Raw genomic sequence first — 21,600 nt, forward strand, 5'->3', positions numbered from 1 at the left:
GACGATTTTATAAAATGTCATCAATCCATCCATTTTCTACCCGCTTGTCCCATTCAATCAAACCTAAATGTATTTAATGAGGGTACGAAAGAAAAAGGAACATGACGTAGCCTAAATGTAATGTTCAACTTTTAACAAAAGTTAAAAATTTACGGCATAATCACGGCTTCTCTCTATCGCAGATTTTAAAAAATGAACTTTAAAAAATAAAATAACACAAAATTAAGCATATCCTTCCTGTTTTTGTCCTAAATTAAGTGTTAAATTAAGTTTTGTGTATGTACAATATTACAGACAGTACAGTCAATCAATCAATCAATGTTTATTTATATAGCCCCAAATCACAAATGTCTCAAAGGACTGCACAAATCATTACGACTACAACATCCTCGGAAGAACCCACAAAAGGGCAGGGAGAATTCACATCCAGTGGGACGCCAGTGACAATGCTGACTATGAGAAACCTTGGAGAGGACCTCAGATGTGGGCAACCCCCCCCCCCCCCCCTCTAAGGGACCGAAAGCAATGGATGTCGAGCGGGTCCAACATGATACTGTGAAAGTTCAATCCATAGTGGCTCCAACACAGCCGCGAGAGTTCAGTTCAAAGCGGATCCAAGACAGCAGCATTTAAGTCTCACCTTAAAACTCATCCGTATACTCTAACCTTTAAATATACCTCCTTTTTAGACCAGTTGATCTGCCGCTTCTTTTCTTTCTCCTATGTCCCCCCCTCCCTTGTGGAGGGGGTCCGGTCCGATGACCATGGATGAAGTACTGGCTGTCCAGAGTCGAGACCCAGGATGGACCGCTCGTCGGGACCCAGGATGGACCGCTCGCCTGTATCGGTTGGGGACATCTCTACGCTGCTGATCCGCCTCCGCTTGAGATGGTCTCCTGTGGACGGGACTCTCGCTGCTGTCTTGGATCCGCTTTGAACTGAACTCTCGCGGCTGTGATGGAGCCACTATGGATTGAACTTTCACAGTATCATGTTAGACCCGCTCGACATCCATTGCTTTCGGTCCCCTAGGGGGGGGGTTGCCCACATCTGAGGTCCTCTCCAAGGTTTCTCATAGTCAGCATTGTCACTGGCGTCCCACTGGATGTGAATTCTCCTTGCCCACTGGGTGTGAGTTTTCCTTGCCCTTTTGTGGGTTCTTCCGAGGATGTTGTAGTCGTAATGATTTGTGCAGTCCTTTGAGACCTTTGTGATTTGGGGCTATATAAATAAACATTGATTGATATATGGAGATACATCTCCTGAAGTCACATGCAAAAAAAAAAACATCACAAGTTGTGCAAAGTCCAAAAGGCTCGTCCAGAGGGAGTATGAAGTAAGGAAAGGTTATTTTATAAGTATCGTTGATTTCAAATTTTCCCAACTTATGCAGATCCATCCATTTTCTACCGCCTATTCCCTTTTGGGGTCACCGGGGGCGCTGGCGCCTATCACAGCTACAATCAGGCGGAAGGCAGGGTACACCCTGGACAAGTCGCCATCTCATCGTAATATGCAGATCCCAAATAAACAAAAACAGTGTTACAGGACAAACAGTGTGTCCTTTAAGTGTGCGTGCGTGTGTGCGTGCGTGTGTGTGTTACGGACGGCAAAGCTCTGTCTGTCTGTTATTTCACTCTACCTTTTTATTTTGTGGATTGAGCTGTGTTGAAGCAGCGAAAAACAACATTATGTTAAATTAAGAGTTTCCTGAAGCTGTCTCTGATAGTTGATATAATAATGTAACTGCATCGTAAAGCCTACATGAACTCCATGGTGTTCAGGGATGAATAGTCTCTCCTATTGCTAATTTACTATTTTTTTCAGCTATATTTACAATAATTATTAGTAATGTAGCAGCCTAGTTTTGAATGACAGGGTCTCTGCTATCACATGTTGATAAAAATATAACATTTACATAATAAAAATCAACTACAGGCTTCCCAAATGCTGTAATAAATTAAGCATGATGAGTTGAACATATGTTTGGCATAATAATGACATACTTAGTATCTCAGGTTACTAGGACTGTTTGTTTTTACTTTATGGAAAAAATTTTGAGATATATATCGTATATCGCCATTCAGCAAATGGAGTGGAACACACAACCAAAAATTATAGGCTTGTTCACGCGACGAAGCCGGCCTACTTCACCGCAGTCTGTAGTCTATTGCCCCCCAGGCTATGGTGGCAGCGACAAGGTGGAGACGTGATGGCGGTGATGGCGATAGGTCGAGTTACACCGATCCTTACACCCACCGGCCCCCTACCCCGGTCTGTCCGCCGGAGAGACACCACCTTAACTAACTAATTTTCTGGGGGAAACACTGCTAAAGTACATTTAAAAATATCCCTATAAATATACATATATTCTTTTTTAATGGGAAAACAAGTTTTTTGTTCTGTAATAAAGAAAATAAACATATTTTATACTCTAGCAAACAGAATAGGATTTATTCAGTCCATCAATTTCAGCAAAACTTCTTCTCCTGTAAATGCGGCAGTTTGGACAAGCGTGCAGTAAAAATGATTAAATCAATGGGTGGCAAATCCTATTGTGTGTTCACTCTAAAAAGTTGCGCCTCAATAGGCAATCTATAATAATTCAAATTTACTGGGAGAACATCTGGTCAGGACACTGCACGGCTTAAATGTGATTGAGATCAAATATAAAGCAATAATCCTGTAAGCACCTGAACATATGTTGTTTCCTTTTGTAGGACATTTTTGTGGCTTTAACCGAGTGCTCATAAAATATACTCTGCTGCTGCTATTACAAGTTTTTAAGCAATATTTTGCTGTTCTTGACTGTCATTCAAGTATAATAAAGTTATTTGTAAAGCATATGAACACTATCTCATAATTAACTTAAAAAGATGAATATGTAATGACAAGGTCTTTACACAGCACTTTTGAAATAATTTGTTGCAAAAAAAAAGCCATCAAAAGCAAAAGATAAACTAAAACAGTGAATGCTCTCATGCTCACTGAACTGGAGCTTTATATGCTGATGTTGGTTTGAGTTCTGAGATCGTTTTGTGACTTTAGAGACAAATTTAATGCAAAATGTTAGTGGAAATTCAAATGGTAAAACCTCAAACAGACCTGAGCAAATTAAGGTCCGAGGGCCTTCTGCAAATATATTTTTTTAGATCTTTAAGATGGAAACTGTAATTGCCATTATGATGTGCGGTGATGTTTTCAATTTACCATAAGTCTTGAACTATATAAAATATTTCAATGGTTGGAATGTGCGCTTTTGCATGACCTGCTGGATACTATTGTATAAGTCACAGCAGCAGTTTAGACGAGGCACCAAGCAGTGTGGGTGGGGAGCGTTTCCACAGAATTTTTCCAGAGTGACCAGCCTGAAATGCGGGTGTCAGGGACGGACGCGGAAGTTCTGCAGATAGTAGGTGTTTTTTTTTTTACCCTTTGCATTCATATTTCAAATAAAAGCAATGTTCATATTTTGTCAATATTAAGTGTTTTATCGTTCATAGTTAACATTGTAAATTCCCCATTATTGTCATGTACTTTCTGGGTGTTTCATTCAGTACAACATTTTTAATTCCAGTCCGTTTTTTAAAGTGGTCTGTTATAACCTTTTTAGCATTCAATCAAACATTATTGTGAGTTTTATATTAGAGTTCCTAAAAATAGGACCCACACACACATATTGTACAGCAGATTGTCACAGGTTATATGTGTGTGTGTGTGTGTGTGTGTGTGTGTGTGTATTTGAATATATATATACATATATAGATAGATCAATATACCAGCCCCCAGACAAATTTTTTTCTCGAAATGTGTCCCCCCGCTCCCCGAGTCAAAATAATTGCCCAACCCCATACTTGCCAACCTTGAGACCTCTGATTTCGCGAGGTGGGGGGGTGGTCGGGGGTGGGGCGGAGGAGTGGTTGGGGGCGTGGTTGGGGCGGGGGGCGTGGTTAAGAGGGGAGGAGTATAATTCACCAACTCGAGTATTTCATATATATAAATATATATATATGTATGAAATATTTGACTTTCAGTGAATTCTAGCTATATATATTAATTTTATTATATATATAAATAAAATAAATAGTCCAATTTCCGATGGCACCTATCAAATACACAGTAATAAATACACAGTTGTTCTACTAATTGTACTGTGCTTGCTAGTTACTTAAAAAAACAACAACAACACTTACCTTTCACAATTTGAGTAACCTTTGTTCTGCCATTTGCGTATTGGCGAGCGATGTCCGAATCCGGGAACATACATCATGGATTTGTTGTAGACATCCGCAAATGAGAACGGGATGTTGTAAGTAAGCAGATTTTAGCAGTAAATGAACAAGTAGATTAATAATTTATTTTCCACTATGTGTCCTTTATAATTTTGACGAAATAATATAAAGTTAAAGTTAAAGTACCAATGATTGTCACACACATACTAGATGTGGCAAAATTATTCTCTGCATTTGACCCATTACCCTTGATCACCCCCTGGAAGGTGAGGGGAACAGTGGGCAGCAGTCTTTGGTATAACTCGGCCAGGATTTGAACTCACGACCTACCGATCTCAGGGCGGACACTCCAACCACTAGGCCACTGAGTATGCGTTACTGCATATGTCAGCAGCTAGAATATGAGCCGTTGTTTATTTACTTACTACTAAAAGACAAATTGTGTATTTTATTTAATCACAATTTTGCAATAAGAAACATATGTTTGATGTACCTTAGGATGTTTTGTTTAAATAAAGCCAATAATGCCAGTTTTTGTGGTCTTCTTTATTTAGAGAAGTACAGAAAAGTATCGAAATAATTTTGGTACGAGTACCAAAATATTGGTATCGGGACAACACCGGTACAATGTCTGCTCTCAATGGGATGCCGACTGATGGGGTGTCCATATCTTCCCATTTAGATGAAGAATTAATCATAATCCACACAAAAGATTAAAAAGCCTGCAGCTCAGGGTTTAAATTGAATGTCAAAGTGGATTAATTTATGGCATCATTCTTCTACTATCCAGGTGAGTGGCATGATTTATAATCCAGAAATAACTTCTACCAATTTAGATGCGAAACTGCATGTACCGTATATGTCAATATATATGCAATTATGTCAATATATATGCAATGTATATGCGATGTCCATCCATCCATCCATTGTCTACCGCTTGTCCCTTTTGGGGTCTTGGGGGGTGCTGGAGCCTGTCTCAGCTGCATTTGGGCGGAAGGCGGGGTACACTGTGGACAAGTCGCCACCTCATCACAGGGCCAACACAGATAGACAGACAACATTCACACTCACATTCACACACTAGGGCCAATTTAGTGTTGCCAATCAACCTATCCCCAGGTGCATGTCTTTGGAGGTGGGAGGAAGCCAGAGTACCCGGAGGGAACCCACGCATTCACAAGAAGAACACGCAAACTCAGGACCTTGGTATTGTGAAGCACATGCAGTAATCCCTGTGCCAATATGTCAATATAGCAGTATAAGCTAGTTAGCGCTCTGTGATCATCCATCCATCCATTTCTACCGCTTTTTCCCTTTGGGGTGGTGGGGGGCGCTGGGGCCTATCTCAGCTACAATCGGGCGGAAGGCGGGATACACCCTGGACAAGTCCCCACCTAATCGCAGGGCCGACACAGATAGACAGACAACATTCACACTCACATTCATCCACTGCAAAAAAAAAAAAAAGATTGTCGGTGATAGCGCTTAAAACAACATAATCGCTAATGGTTAATATTCAGGTCATGAGATTTAATGGTAGTATTGTTGGCAGTTTTTGGATGGTTATTTAGTCATTAAGTTTTTTAGGCAGAGTAGAGGAGCTTCCATTGACTCTAGTATTAGCTATTTTTTTTATTTTATAACGTTTAATTATGATTTAAAATGCATAAAACATGTAAAACGTGTTCTTGTCTTTCATAAGGATTGTGAATAATAAGCCAAAACAAAAAAAGGTAAAGTTCCATTCATCCATCCATCCATTTTCCACAACTTGTCCCTTTTGGGGTGCCCTTTTAATAAAAATAAATACAATATATAAAAAAAACTCCTCGTTCGCTGACACAGAGATCAAGGCACCCACACACCACCGCTCTCATGTGTGCTCTGTTGCAACAGTCGTGCAAAAACTACGTGTCTACGTATTTGAAGCTCTGGTTACTCCATGCGGTCCAGATGTATTACACTCATTGAACGATTCATCGCAAAGAACTTATTATAAATCAAAGCTTTTTTTTTAATCAAATTAATTCATTTAACTGCTTAGTCGTTGCAGCCTTAGTTTGAGTGACCTAGTCCTGGGCACGACGTTAAAGTGCATCCGGCAGCGGAGGCTCCTATATGGGGTCTTGGGGCACTAGGAGGTTAACCCCTTTACCACCCTACCCCAGGTGGCCTTTGGCAAAGGCCTAGTACCTGACTGCCCCCTAGCCAGGGATACGGTGAAGACCTCAACGGCGGAGCAGGCGGAGGACGGTAGATTTAAGAACTACCACAACGACTGTTGAGGCAGAAAAGGGTCCCCAGTCCGACTCATCATGTAAATAAAAACTTCTCCCTACCGGCGTATTATGGATACGTCCTGGGCATCCAGCACTGGAGGCTCCTCTATGGGGTCTTGGGGCTCTAGGAGGTTAACCCTTTTACTACTGTTACCCCAGGTGGCCCTTGGCAAAGGCCTACTACCTGACTGCCCCTTAGCCAAGGATATAGGGAAAACCTTAACGTCTTGGACTCCATGCCACTGGACCCTGACCCAAGGATTGTGTGGTGACTGTCTGTGCACCAGTCTACCCACGTAAAATAAAGTCACGCACAGGCGTCCTCCATAAAGGGATACACCCCTACCAGGAGGATCGTAATACTCGTTCGAGTGACCGCCGATGATTAAATGACCATTTAATTGAGCATGCGAGCCAATAACATCATGTTCTGTTGTTAAAAAATTTTAAAAATGTGAGCTTAATGTCACACATATTTTATGATACATATCAAAAATAGTCCTATCCCATCTATTTTTAAGGAGAAACCCCTACAGTAGGTTTTGGTATGGATAATAGGCATTTATTTATTGCTTTAATGTTTGTGTAGAACAAAACGGATATTTTACTCAACTACTACGAATAGAGATGTTTTTAAACACTGGATCTGTGTGTGTTTTTGAACATATTCGCATTGATGTTTACATGGTCAATCACAAATTTCATTGTGGATTATAAAGAACCTTCCTTGGGCTTTAGGATGTCACCTTGCAGACCATAAAGTCATGATAACATCTGTAGTTTTTGTTGTCAATAAACACTCCATCACATAAACATTCACCACGTGTGCATCTGCCCAACAACGTTCAAACAAAAACCAGTCATTCTAAACTAGACAAAGGTCTAAAATAAATGCCGTGATGGTGGGATAGCAAAAAAAAATAAAAAATTGCGAAAAGAGATAAGTGAATCAAGTGAGGATTTGAGAATTACTGCTTCAATTTCCTGGGGATGTGTGGGCGACAGCGGGATCAGCCGCCGCTCTTCCCCAAACTAATGGGATTTGTGTGTAGCACAGCAGTTTACAAGCAGGTTAACAAATGTCTCCGTTTTCAAAGCTCGCCTTCTCTCACTCTCCATTCCATTTTCTCTCTGTCAGTTTGTCACTGCTTTACATAGTTGTTACATTGGTACACTCCGGGACTTGATTATGTTCAATATCGCCTCATATTGACAACATTGCTGCCAATAAAAGAGATGCATCACAAAGTTACTACAACAATAATAATACAGGATAACTGCCTCGAGTTGACTTTTGAGAAACCATCAAAACCAGAATGTCATTTTTAGTATCAACACTGCACTCTTGAGGACTTGATATTGGACATTGAGCACCAGTAGTATCCTCTTCTGCACCCTCTGTTACATTTTTAAGTAGTACTACACAGTGGCTAACTGGTTAAAGTGTCTGCCCTAAGATCTTCTCATATAAACTTTGAACATTATCTATAAACACATCACTATTGAACATATTGAATCAATGTAGTCTTTTTTGTTTATTGTACAAATGTGATTTAAAGTAAATACAAATTTTACATACAATTTACAATTCTAATAGTGCATTTGTTCTTAATGAATAATTACAAACATACTTAAACTGGATGTTTGTATTTTATGCAAACAATCAGGCTCGCATAGTTAAATATTTTTCTAGTTGTCGAGAGTAATACAGTAAACTCTTGTCAATCACTGTCAAGCGGTTCCGGGTGTTGCCGTGGTAACTTACTGTCATTTCCTCGAAGTGAGAATTCTTAATCATGAATGTATCAATGTTATGTCTATAGCAGGGGTTTCAAACACGCGGCCCGCGGGGCAATTGTGGCCCGCGAGGCGTTATTGTGCGGTCTGCACCATGATGTGAAAATTCAATGTTGGTGTGGCCCGCGAGTTTTATATGAATGGAGCTTTACAGCATTCACACTTGCATACCCTCGATTTTTCCGGGATACCCTCAATTTTCAGTGCCCCTCCAAGGGTATTCATTTTCCCGAATTTCACCCTGACAACAAAATTAAGGGGGCACCGTGGAGGCACTGCCTTTAGTGTCCTCTACAACCTGTACAAGCAGTAAGTCGGCCCAGCCACATGATGTATTTGGCTTCTGTAGACGCAGTAAGCGACTGCAAGACATACTTGGTCAACTGCCATACAGGTCACACTGAGGGTGGCCGTATAATTAACTTTAACACTGTTACAAATGTGTGCCACACTGTGAACCCACACCAAACAAGAATGACAAACACATTTTAACACAACATAAACACAACAGAACAAATACCCAGAATCCCATGCGGCCTTAACTCTTCCGGGCTACAATATACACCACCCCCAACCCCGGCTCCTATTGTATCCCGGAAGAGTTAGCGCTGTATTGGATTCTGGGTATTTGCTCTGTTGTGTTTATGTTGTGTTACGGTGCGGATGTTCCCGCAAAATGTGTTTGTCAATCTTGTTTGGTGTGGGTTCACAGTGTGGCACATATTTGTAACAGTGTTAAAGTTGTTTATACGGCCACCCTCAGTGTGACCTGTATGGCAGTTGATCAAGTATGTCTTGCAGTCGCTTCCGTGGGTCTGCAGTAGCCTCATACAGTATGTTTGTATGGTGGAAAAGCGGACGAGACTGCAGGTTGTAGAGGATTATAAAAGCATTGCCATCACGGTACGCCCTTAATATTGTTGTTCGGGTGAAAACTGTGGGAATGATTGCCCCGGGAGATTGTCGGGAGGGGCACTGATGTTCGGGTGTTTCTCAGAAAGATCGCGAGTGTTGGCAAGTATGTTGTTAGGGTAAGAAAGCCATTCAAAGTAGGTGAATTCAATAGAAAGTGCATGTTAAATTTTTTTAAGAAGTCTTTTCTTGCGGCCCGGCCTCACCCAGTTTCTGCATCCAGTGGCCCCCAGGTAAATTGAGTTTGAGACCCCTGTTCTAGAGCATACAAAAACATGTTTCCGAATTTCTAAATATATTTTTTTAACATTAAGCAATCCCTCTAGGCATGAAGTAACACCAACATAGAAAACAGACCAAAATAGGGCCACACAAAGCCTTGGGCCGGTGTTCTGTCAAAATGCGCTACCCATAAAATAGAGCTTACCCAACACCACTGATCATGCAGACACATGTGCATCAGCGCTAAAGTTTTCTTTGAATATAATAACAATCAAAATGATCTACTTTGTGTGGACTTACATCGTGTATCTTTTCCGCGTGTTACAAGTAAGTAATTCCTTTAAATTATATTTATTTAATTGTGTCTTCTGACCAGTAAGCATGCAGACACGTATGCCCTGATTTACTAAAGTTTTAAGTCAATGGTTCTTAACCTGGATTCGATCGAACCCTAGGGGTTCGGTGAGTAGGCCTCAGGGGTTCGGCAGAGCCTCTGTCGCGGAGGTCACACACCCGACTCATCATGTAAATAAAAACGTCTCCCTATCGGCGTATTATGGATACGTCCTGGGCATCCAGCACTGGAGGCTCCTCTATGGGGTCTTGGGGCTCTAGGAGGTTAACCCTTTTACTACTGTTACCCCAGGTGGCCCTTGGCAAAGGCCTACTACCTGACTGCCCCTTAGCCAAGGATACAGGGAAAACCTTAACGTCTTGGACTCCATGCCACTGGACCCTGACCCGATTCTGTCAAGGATCGTGTGGTTACTGTCTGTGCACCAGTCTCCCCACCTAAAACAAAGTCAGGCACATGCATCCTCTATAAAGGAATACACCCCTACCAGGTGGATCGTCATACTCGTTCGAGTGACCGCCAATGATGATGATTATGGATACGGCAAGAGCCGAAGTCACACTGATTTGCAGGTGTGTAATTTCTTGTGAGTTCAGGCATTGTGTTGGTTTTGTTCTTTGAACGAGGTGACGTTCATGCACGCTTAATTTTGCGCGCCAGTAAAAAAAAAACATATAACTTAAATTTAAAAAAAAAAACTAAACATTTTATTTTTCACTAAAGAAGGGTTCGGCGAATGTACATTTGAAACTGGTGGGGTTCAGTACCTCCAACAAGGTTAAGAAGCACTGGTTTAAGTGTTCTGAAACACGTGCAAACCTGATAGCACACGAATCCTGATCTACAAAACGTGCAAAGTGGCTAAATTGCTTCTGTTAAGTGAGCAGGATAAGATGTGCAATCCTTTTTGCGTCTATGTTTTCGTTAATATGAATATATATGCTGATCATCAAAACACTCGCAATACTGTGAGGGAAAAATGCAAATATATTATACAGGACACGTAATGTGATTAATTAATATTCATCGCCGTTTGGGGTGCACAATTTAGCATCTTTCAAAAAAGAAGAGCAAACTGACACAGTTCCTGTGAGAGAGGAGTGCTTGTGCTGCAAAAACACATGATGGGCAGAGAATCCTCTGTCACATGTGTATGTTTGAACAGTTTTGGACAGTCTAAAGGAAAAAGAAAAAATGGATACATCGTCTATTCAGCAACATCTTTTTATAATTTTATAGGTGCTAGGAGACTTAAGGGGCTGATAAAACAAATTCAACTGATGTGTTTTGGTGTCATTGAATATATTATTAATATATTAATGGAAGGGAAGCAGCACTATTGCGCTCAAGACGCAAAAAAAAATGCAAACTTCAAGAATGTTTTTATCATATAGGAATATGCCTTGTGAAAAAAAACGAGTCATTTAATAATATTTAGTTTGCTTTTTTTAAATATTATATTAAATGACTTTTCGTTTTTTTCACAAGGGATATTCCTATACGATAAAAAAACTTCTTAAAGTTTTTTTTGCATCTTGAGCACAGTAGTGCAGCTAGCTCCCATGCACCTTTAGCGGTAAAAAAAAGAAACAAAAACAGAGGTGTCATTGCAGATGCACTGCCCGACTGCTTCTAAAATGCCCATAAAAAGTGGTAGATGTCTCCGGCTTGTTAGAAGACAGCAAAACGCCACAGGTAAGAAGAGCAAGATAACATGAATGAGCAGTAAATAAGAGTGCCTCTGTAGTGATGGCCGTATAGTACATGCAAATTCTTCATTTAAAAAGGCGGTCTACACCACTTATTAATTGCACACGCAGTCTCAGGAGATCGCATTCAGCACCCCACTAAAACTTGATTCCTTTTGCTGACTTTTGAGTCACTCACCAAAGTGAATTGGGTGTTGTAATGACTTGTGTCACTTGTCACAAAGCAGAAACTCACGCAACCCTACATGTAACTTGGTTCTTCTTTATAAGTTTGCAAGTGGGAAATGAATGTGTTAACGGAGACGAGTAACCGGGTGGCTCGATTCAGTAAAAAAAAAACTCTTTCATGACTCACACATCTCTAATTTACTGTGTGTGCTAGTTTTTTCAGCTGGCAAAGTGTAATACAACATACTGAGTACCGCAGGAGTCGAGATTAAACAGCAACTGTGTGAATTTTTCTGTGTTTCCATGTGTACGTTCAAATGTAATATATCAGTCACCCAAATTCTAATACCATTTTACATAACACGCCACACCTCTCTATGGTTACCCCCCAAGGAGCAAGAGGATTTGGACTTTAGTAAATGGTAGGCCGGGATTATGATCTAAAAATCAATCAACCCCCTTGTTTCACCGCTGTGATGCAGCGTGACCCAGTTGGGGAAATCTCATCTAAGCGCCGATTGACGTGACAAGGACACACACAATCTCAGTGGGGAATAATAAAACATGTTGGGTAAATATTGCAAAGGATGAAAAGAAAGCAGTAACTTATTTTTGTTGTCTTCTTTTTTATTATGATCTTCTTCTCCGTTCCCGTTTAATAGTTTATCACATTTTTATAGCTTTCTGTTTATTGCCTATTTTTTTGTATATTCTTTCCCAAGCAATTTATTTTCTCACTTTGAAGTTGAGTATAGAAAAGGGAGTTTGATTCTTCACATCATGACACAATTTAATTAGTCTGTCACCAGATAGCCCAGGGGTCCACAAACTTTTTGACCTGGGGGCCACATTGGGTTAAAAAAGTGTGTCCAAGGGACAGGTTATATATATATGGGAGAAAGTGGTAGAAAATGGATATATGAATATATATATATATATATATATATATATATATATATATATATATATATATATATATATATATACACGCACTGCGGCGACAGCGCAATGTTATCGATAAGAAAATGCATTTTTAGACAATATAATTTGCCTGAGCGGCTAGGAGACACCGAGAGTAACAAGTGGTAGAAAAGGAATCAAAAAGAACATATTTGAAAAAATAATAGAATATTATTTTTTTTAAATAAATACATTTATATATATATATATATATATATATATATATATATATATATATATATATATATATATATATGTATGTACATATATAAATATATACATGTATATATATGTATAATAAATTGTATATATTATACCAATCAATCAATCAATCTAATATATATATATATATATATATATATATATATATATATATATATATATATATATATATATATATATATATATATATATATATACACACATATATATGTCTTGATTGGATTATCCAGAGAATAGTACTCGATACCGTGGTAGAGCGCAATATGTAGGTGTGGGAAAAAATCACAAGACTACTTCATCTCTACAGAACTGTTTCATGAGGGGTTCCCTCAATCATCAGGAGATTTTAATGGAAGCATTCACATACAATGGTTTATATAGGGCACAGAGTGGGTGGGTACAAGCAGGCGTAGGGTGTGGTGATTGGCTCATGTGTTGGCTCCTCCTAGGTAACACATGAGCCAATCACCACACCCTACGCCTGCTTGTACCCACCCACTCTGTGCCCTATATAAACCATTGTATGTGAATGCTTCCATTAAAATCTCCTGATGATTGAGGGAACCCCTCATGAAACAGTTCTGTAGAGATGAAGTAGTCTTGTGATATATATATACACACATATATATATATATATATATATATCCATCCATCCATCCATTTCTACCGCTTATTCCCGGGGGGCGCTGGCGCCTATATATATATATATATATATATATATATATATATATATATATATATATATATATATATATATATATATATGATGGACGCCTGTTATAGCTCATCATTATGTGCTGAGCCTCTGGTTATCTTAATACCGATATAAAAACAACAGTAAGGCATTGCTCTAAAAATCACTACATTAATTCCAAGACACTTCAAAAGTTTGTATCACAATAAATAACGTATGTACACAGAAACGTGAGGTGCAGACAATTGGCTTGTTCCAGCAACATAATTAGTGCCAGGACCATGTATTATGCTCCTATTTATGTGTTTGAGTCAGGCCAATTTCATTAAACTACTTTTCATCTGCAGTCCCCTCTGAGATTTCTCAATGTGTCCATTGGGTTGAATTTTTTTCTTGCCCTGATGTGGGATCTGAGCCGAGGATGTAACTGTGGCTTGTGCAGCCTTTTGAGACACTTTTTATTAAGGGCTATAAAAATAAACTTTGATTAATTTATTGATTCCTCGCCACATTGTGCTTCAAATATCGTGGCTTCATCACATTGCAGATTTTATTGTATTTTTCATAATACGTAACAAACATGTTTTGTCCTAAATCAAGCTTTGAATTTATTTCAGTCTTTTTTGTGTCTTTACAGGGCAATATTTGTATTGTTTTCTTTTATTAAGTTGTGGCGATCGATACTCAAGTGGGACTTGAGTTTAGGAGAAATAAACACTCAAACACGATGGCTAATCTTGGCGCTATCTTCACCGCGAAAATCCAGGCAACCAAAATGTGTCATAACCAGAGGTGGGTAGAGTAGCCAGAAATTGTACTCAAGTAAGTGTACTGTTACTTTAGAGATGTATTACTCAAGTAAAAGTAAGGAGTAGTCACCCAAATATTTACTTGAGTAAAATTAAAATGTATGTTGTGAAAAAACTACTCAAGTACTGAGTAGTAACCTGTTCGTTTAATGATGACGGCAACAAGTAATGCAAAAAAAACTTAAAAATAGCAATGAACAAATTCAGAGCAAGGAATATCTCTTAAGAAACTAAAACAATAATATATATTAAATGATGTATATTTGGTTTTACACTGTATTGAAAAAAATGTGAAAATGAATTTTACCTTTGCAACCTCATTCTACTATCTTCATAAATGTAAGTTTCTCAATACTCGACCAGTTTTTTGTGCTTTTAAAAAAGATTTAGAACTCTACATTAAAACACTCTACCTCTAACAAACAAAAAGCTGTGAAAACGATGATGGTGTGTTCCAAATTTAAGTTATTTACTGATATTGAGTGAGCCTATGGCTTTGCACTTTGTTTATTTTATATATATATATATTTTCTGCATTGTATTTTAGTTACTTTGATATTACAACCCCCTGGCACTGTTTTGTATGGTTTTTATACTGTTTTGTACTGTTTTTGTACTTACTTTGATTATTATTTTCAACTGTTTGTAAATGTTGAAATGTATAAACAAAGGTTTATAAAACATTTTTTTAAAAGTGTACAGTCAATCATGTGACCGCCTGGGGCTGTTTGATTGGTGAAACGGAGTCAAACCTCACCAGTGACTGCATTTGATTGGTGAAACGGAGTCAAACGTCACCAGTGACTGCATTTGATTGGTCAAACGCAGGCATGTGATAGATCCTACTTTGACGGTCTGTCTGACGAAACAAAAAAATCAAAGCGTTCATTAACAGATCGATAAAAATCAGTAGCGAGTAGCGAGCTGAATGTAGATAAATGGAGCGGAGTAAAAGTAGTGTTTCTTCTTTATAAATATACTCAAGTAAAAGTAAAAGTATGTTGCATTAAAACTACTCTTAGAGGTACAATTTATCCCAAAAGTTACTCAACGGAGTAAATGTAGCGCATTACTACCCACCTCTGGTCGTAACACATTCTGATGCAACTCATCCTTAACTCATGCCTCATGAATAACACATCTTCACATTGGTGAAACTTTGAAGCGAGCTTTGTCAAAAAACAACATGTACCAACGCACCACTTAATACTATCAACTGTCAGCTGTCAACTGGAGATGAACTCTGTTGATGCATTACACCTCCGACATCATCAGCTCCACATTAACTTAGTGAGCCTCTGGCTTGAGAGATGTAGAATGACAATGTGGAACACCCAATGATAAAAGTAGGGAATGCTAACAATGCGGCCGATGGTTGTAGCTGCAACTGTCATGTTTTTGCAGAACACCTTAATCTCGTGCTCTCAGCACATCAAAGCCCAGTCCTAAATTAGAGGATTTACCCAGGATGTGGTGAAGTATTTCCACGTAGAGGCCATTATGTAGTGGCCATAGCAATCCCGCTTGGAGGATCCTCCAGTGAGTACTGTAATCTACAATAGAACGCACTCAAGGCTATTTGTGCTGAAAATATTAATTTTCCTGAAGGAACTCTCCTGACGGAATAAATAAAGTACTATCTAATCTAATCTAATCTAATTTACTATATTAGTTGAAACGAGTGTAAAGTGACTATATTGGTCTTATTTCATGTTAAGAATGCCATAATTATATTGGAAAACCTATTTAGAAGGTCCTATACAGTGGTTATTTACGTTCAAAATGTTCCATTAATTAATGATAATCCTAAATTTGCAGTAGTTTGCTTACTCGAGCCAATTAACCATGATAAACGAGGTAGGACTGTACTTTGTTCCTTCTATTATCGCAGGGGCTATGTTTCAGACCCTCCCCAGGTGTTGAGTGAATCGCTGCAAATTAGGGACACTATTATTTTTATGACTTTTGTAAATATTATTTGCATTCAAGTCTTCATAAGCCCTCCACAGAGCTTCCACACATATTTCTAAACACTTAGTTTGCTCTTCAAACACTTGGGGCGGCATAGCTCGGTTGGTAGAGCAGCTGTGCCAGCAACTTAAGGGTTGCAGGTTCAATCCCCGCTTCCGCCATCCTAGTCACTGCCGTTGTGTCCTTGGGCAAGACACTTTACCTGCCTGCTCCCAGTGCCACCCACACTGGTTTAAAAAAAAAATGTAACTTAGGTACTAGGTTTCAGATTGTTAAGCACTTTGAGTCACTTGAGAAAAGTGCTATATGAATATGATTCATTTCATTTCAAAATTCACTTCATACACTCAAATTCCTACGTAATTTTAGCATGAAAACTTCCATTCATATTCAAATGTCAATGTACTGAACGGTACATAAAAAAAAACAATGGACTGAAACTGTAGTATGCCTACACTGTACATCTTCTCTACAATATATTTAGAAATAAAACTTGGATGTACCATAAAGTAGTCAAAACGGCGCAGCTAATTTATAGATTTTTATTTGACAACGGCCATAATTATTTGTATTCAACAAATGTGCCGTGGGTGGAAAATGTACTTCATGTTTAATGAGCGAGAACCGGAAGTGTAAGTCCCGTTTCGTCTACTAATGGTCCATTGAGTTTCTGCTCAAAAGGATTATTCGTTCATCACTCCAAGCGATGCTTGTAAGTTTCTTAGTATAACTAAAACTGTTTATATTTACTGAACCGTCCCATGTGTGATGTCTTTAGAAGTGTTTTCATGCATACTTGTAAGCGTGTTAGCATTAGCGAATATGTTAAAACCTTTATAAGTGTCTGTGTTAGTATTACTGTTTTAACTTATATTGGCATTATTTTTCTACTATCAAACATTATCCAACTTTATTGCAGACTCCAACGTCCAAATAGACATACAATCACATACACTACATAAAACTAAATACAGTATAAAAGGCATTATCACATAATATTAAAAACAGTGCTTTTGCATGTTTAGTAAAAGGCATCTAATAAATAAATAAAATCAGCAATAAAAAATAAATAAAATCCTTAAAGAAAGCGTCCAAACTAAAACGTCACCGTGGAGATATTGAGTTACACTGCCGTGTAAAAGGCACTGTTTGGAAACAATTAAGGTATGTAAATAGACATTTACAAAATGTTTTGTATTGGTGCAGCAAATATACAGTATGTAAAAAAAATATATATATTCTCAAATTTAGTAGGGGCGGCTTAAAGGCCTACTGAAATGAGATTTTCTTATTTAAACGGGAATAGCAGGTCCATTCTATGTGTCATACTTGATCATTTTGCGATATTGCCATATTTTTGCTGAAAGGATGTAGAGAGAAAATGGACGATAAAGTTCGCCACTTTTGGTACTTCCTGAAAAAGCCTCGCCTTTACCGGAAGTCGCAGACGATGACGTCACATGTTGATGGCTCCTCATATATTCACATTGATTTTAATGGGAGTCTCCATCAAAAACAGTTATTCGGACCGAGAGAACGACAATTTCCCCATTAATTTGAGCGAGGATGAAAGATTTGTGTTTGAGGATATTGATAGCGACGGACTAGAAAAAAAAAAAAACGCGATAGCATTGGGACGTATTCCGATGTTTTTGAAGACATTTACTAGGATAATTCTGGGGTATCCCTTATCTTTCTATTGTGTTGCTAGTTTTTTAGTGAGTTAAATATTACATGTAGTGTCTTAGGCGAGTCGACGGCAGCTCTGGACGGCACAAGCTCTGCTTTTATCCGGTAAAAACTGACTTTTTAACCACAATTTTCTCCCCGAAACCTGCCGGTGCCATGTCTGCTTGACCGTGCTCTGATCCATTGTAAAATTTCACCTCCGGGAATTTTAAACAAGGAATCACCATGTGTTTGTGTGGCTAAAGGCTAAAGCTTCCCAACTCCATCTTTCTACTGTGACTTCTCCAATATTAATTGAACCAATTGCAAAAGATTCAGCATCACAGATGTCCAAAATACTGTGTAATTATGCCGTTAAAGCAGACAACTTTTACCTGTGTGTGTGCGTAGCGCTCACACTTCCTAAAACCGTGTGACGTCATGCGTATACGTTATCATTACACGACGTTTCTAAGTCGAAACTCCCGGGAAATTTAAAATTGTAATTTAGTAAACTAAAAAGGCCGTATTGGCATGTGTTGCAAAGTTAATATTTCATCATTGATGTATAAACTATCAGACTGCGTGGTGGGTACTAGTGGGTTTCAGTAGGCCTTTAAATACTAGTGCGCTCTTTAGCCCGGTAAATACAGTATTTGACATTGTCGACAAAAATCGAATACACAATTTGTTGCAGACAAAACATTTTGTCAGTAATAGTCAATGAAGTTGTCGCTCAAGTTTTTCCGGACGAAAACTAAATTTGAGGAGTCATCGCGACAATTGACGTGCAAGCAACAGATAAAGAAAGATACGTGAAAACTAATTATACAAGGTAATGCATTCTCTTTAAAGTATTATCTAGATGGCACGTTAAAAGAAAGCAGAGAATATCAAGATGAATACAGAGAATTAACATCAGGGCTTTTCCTCGCAGTGTATCAGTTTGACCATAACGAGGCTGGCAGAGCTGTCATTGACAATGTTGTGGCAAGTAAGAGAGTGGCCGGGCGGCGATGTGGGGATGGATAGAGCGCTGCGGACTGAATTGGAGATAACAGGCAACGTGACAACTGAATTGCAGCTGACGGCCCTGTGATGCCTTTTCAACAAGACAGCTTGACAACGTAGCACACCGGGAGGCAGGCGAGAAGAGAGACACAGAAAATTTGAGGGATGAGTCAAAGGTTGGGAAAAAACTACACAAACAAGTAAGAGAAAAAGCACGGGGTTGAAATATAACAAAGAGGATTGAGGTTGGAACCAAGACAGAAGTATGCAATAGCTGCTGCAAAATAAAAAAAGCACATTATATATTCCCCCCCCCCCATTTACTTACATGTTGCATTTGTGAGCCGAAAGGTGACTGACTTGTCTTCAATGTTACACACATTGCGGACCGACACCTGACACGTATAATCTGAAAAATCCTTTGTTCGCAGGTTTTTCAGCTTCAGCACCTTGGTCTCACCCTATATTAGGAAAAGAAGAACACATATGTTTTAGAAATAAACTTACTGCGCTACTTTGATGATAGATCTCTGTTTGCTTTATTCTAATTTACTGCCAAAAGTGAACTGAAATATTTTGCATTTTTGACACACACTAACAAACACGCATGCCCTAATTACTTCCACAACTTTACATTGGATGGCTTAAAAAAAAACAAAAAAAAAAACAGCATGATGTGGTTGGAAAAGACGAAAGGGGTTTGTGAATGTTTCCAACTGTTTTAGTAACTGCTGTGTGCGTTCAATACTGTATACGCATATGCTGTGGATGTTGGGCGAATCAATTCTTAGCCAGTCTGGACGAAGACTCGGCTGCCAGGACAATTGAACCCATGGGAATCTGCTTTGTGCTCTGATAAACAGAGAGAAAAGGAGCCTTTTTGCTTGTGTTTTCAGAACGGGGAATCTTGTTTAAAGACTTCTGCTGTGTTTATAGAAACTTATTTGGTGGTCTGGCCAGTTTGAGCAAGAAGGTATATTCGGTCATTCCTATTTCAACAGCAATATAGCACGGTTATTGTAAGGGCACCTATGTAGATGTGTTTGGTTTTGCTTGTTTACTCTTTAGTAGGGATGAAACTATATAATCATCTCTTAGTACGATACCATGGTATTAAGACCATGGTTTGATATTATTGCAGTATTGTTAAAAAAAAAAAAAAGAAAAAAGATGACTTGAAAAAAATGGCTTGGTATGGAAAATTTAGGGCTACTTCTGTTAATGTTTAAAACACATCTACTGTAAATAAACACAAACCTAATACTCAAATGCTGTATTCCTATTTATTACTACCAAGAGTTACATTATTTTCAAAGTGCAAAGAACAGTGAAGGAAGGGACAGTGTTTCAAGTAACAAAGAAAATGTAAAAACCTTTCAGTTTAGTGTCTTTAACTCTAAAGGCCTTATTGGCCACATATATGGACAGCACCTTTTAGCTCTTATTTCCATAATTGTGTACTCTACTGAATTGGGGTCTTATGCCGACATACGGACATTTATACTGCTATCTGGTGGTGTTAGAAAAGTCTAACACACAATGGAATTTGGAAAAAAAAGTGTAAAAATAAAAATTAGCATGTCACTTCACATGAAGTACACATTTGTGTACTTATGGACTAAGTACATCAAATCAAAATATGATTTTAGTTTTTAATCTAATTAGGGTCCAATAAGCCCAAATAGTAAAGATAAATAAAAAAAGCATTTAAACAAACAGCTTGGGCCTCAAAAGACGTGCTGTCATGGAGACAACTTAATTGAAATGCCTCACAAATTGATGTTCGGCATGGCTTACATTGGTCTTGCATCAACTATCTTTTGCGTTGATAATTAATCAAGTGACTTGTCATGTTGCTTGTATTTCCCGACTTGTTGATGATCGCGGTCTGGCATTATCTACAAACTGTAATCTAGAGTTTAATAAGGAGGTCAGCCAATTTGTGTGTACAGCGGTTGGAAGGTGAGGCAGCAGGTAGGTAGGTTGGTTTGTTAAATACTTAGTAGATGGATTGGAATTAGGAAGGTAGGAATGTAGCAAGTTAAATTTGTACTAAAACAATTGAAAAGTGATCTGGTAGGTTGGAAAGTAGGCCAGCACCTAGATTGGTCGGTCAGATGGTCAATAGATTGAAATGTGAAACATGTGAAAGGTAAATTAATAGGTTAAAAAGTATGACTATAGGGCAGTAGGGAGACAGATAGTTTGGTTGAACATTGATTGATAAATAGGTAAGCAGAAAGGTTGGTTGGGTGGTCGGTTGTTGATAATGGTTGTTGGTTCAATTGTTTATGGGTTATCTCAGTTTATAACTCGGAAGGTAATTTAATTTTAGGTACAAAGTTCAGTCAGTCGGTGGGTCATTGCTCGAGAGATCGAAAGATATGACAGCTGGCAGGAAGGATGGAACGATAAACAGTAGCTGGATAGATATGGCAGTTGGAGGATATGAAAAGATTAGAAGTTTGGGAATTTAGGAAGTTTGGAACACGGGGAGATAGATAGTTGGTTTCAATTGTTGGTGGTGTCAGTCTGTACTAGGGTGGTAGAAAACTAGGTATGTAAAATATCATTTGGTAGCTTGCTTGTGA

General features: G+C 38.6%; 1 protein-coding gene across 3 annotated transcripts in view; it reads right to left on the minus strand.

Annotated features, from left to right (window-relative positions):
- The window catches only part of LOC133537626 (MAM domain-containing glycosylphosphatidylinositol anchor protein 1), a 569,362-nt gene that overhangs the window by 158,432 nt on the left and 389,330 nt on the right, over positions 1 to 21,600 (minus strand). For all 3 annotated transcript variants that reach the window (XM_061878797.1, XM_061878798.1, XM_061878796.1), the window contains exon 6: positions 19,338 to 19,470. In XM_061878797.1, the coding sequence (XP_061734781.1) occupies positions 19,338 to 19,470 (133 nt within the window). The remainder of the gene's footprint in view (positions 1 to 19,337; positions 19,471 to 21,600) is intronic.

Source organism: Nerophis ophidion, linkage group LG02, assembly GCF_033978795.1.
Source record: "Nerophis ophidion isolate RoL-2023_Sa linkage group LG02, RoL_Noph_v1.0, whole genome shotgun sequence".
NCBI lineage: Eukaryota > Metazoa > Chordata > Actinopteri > Syngnathiformes > Syngnathidae > Nerophis > Nerophis ophidion.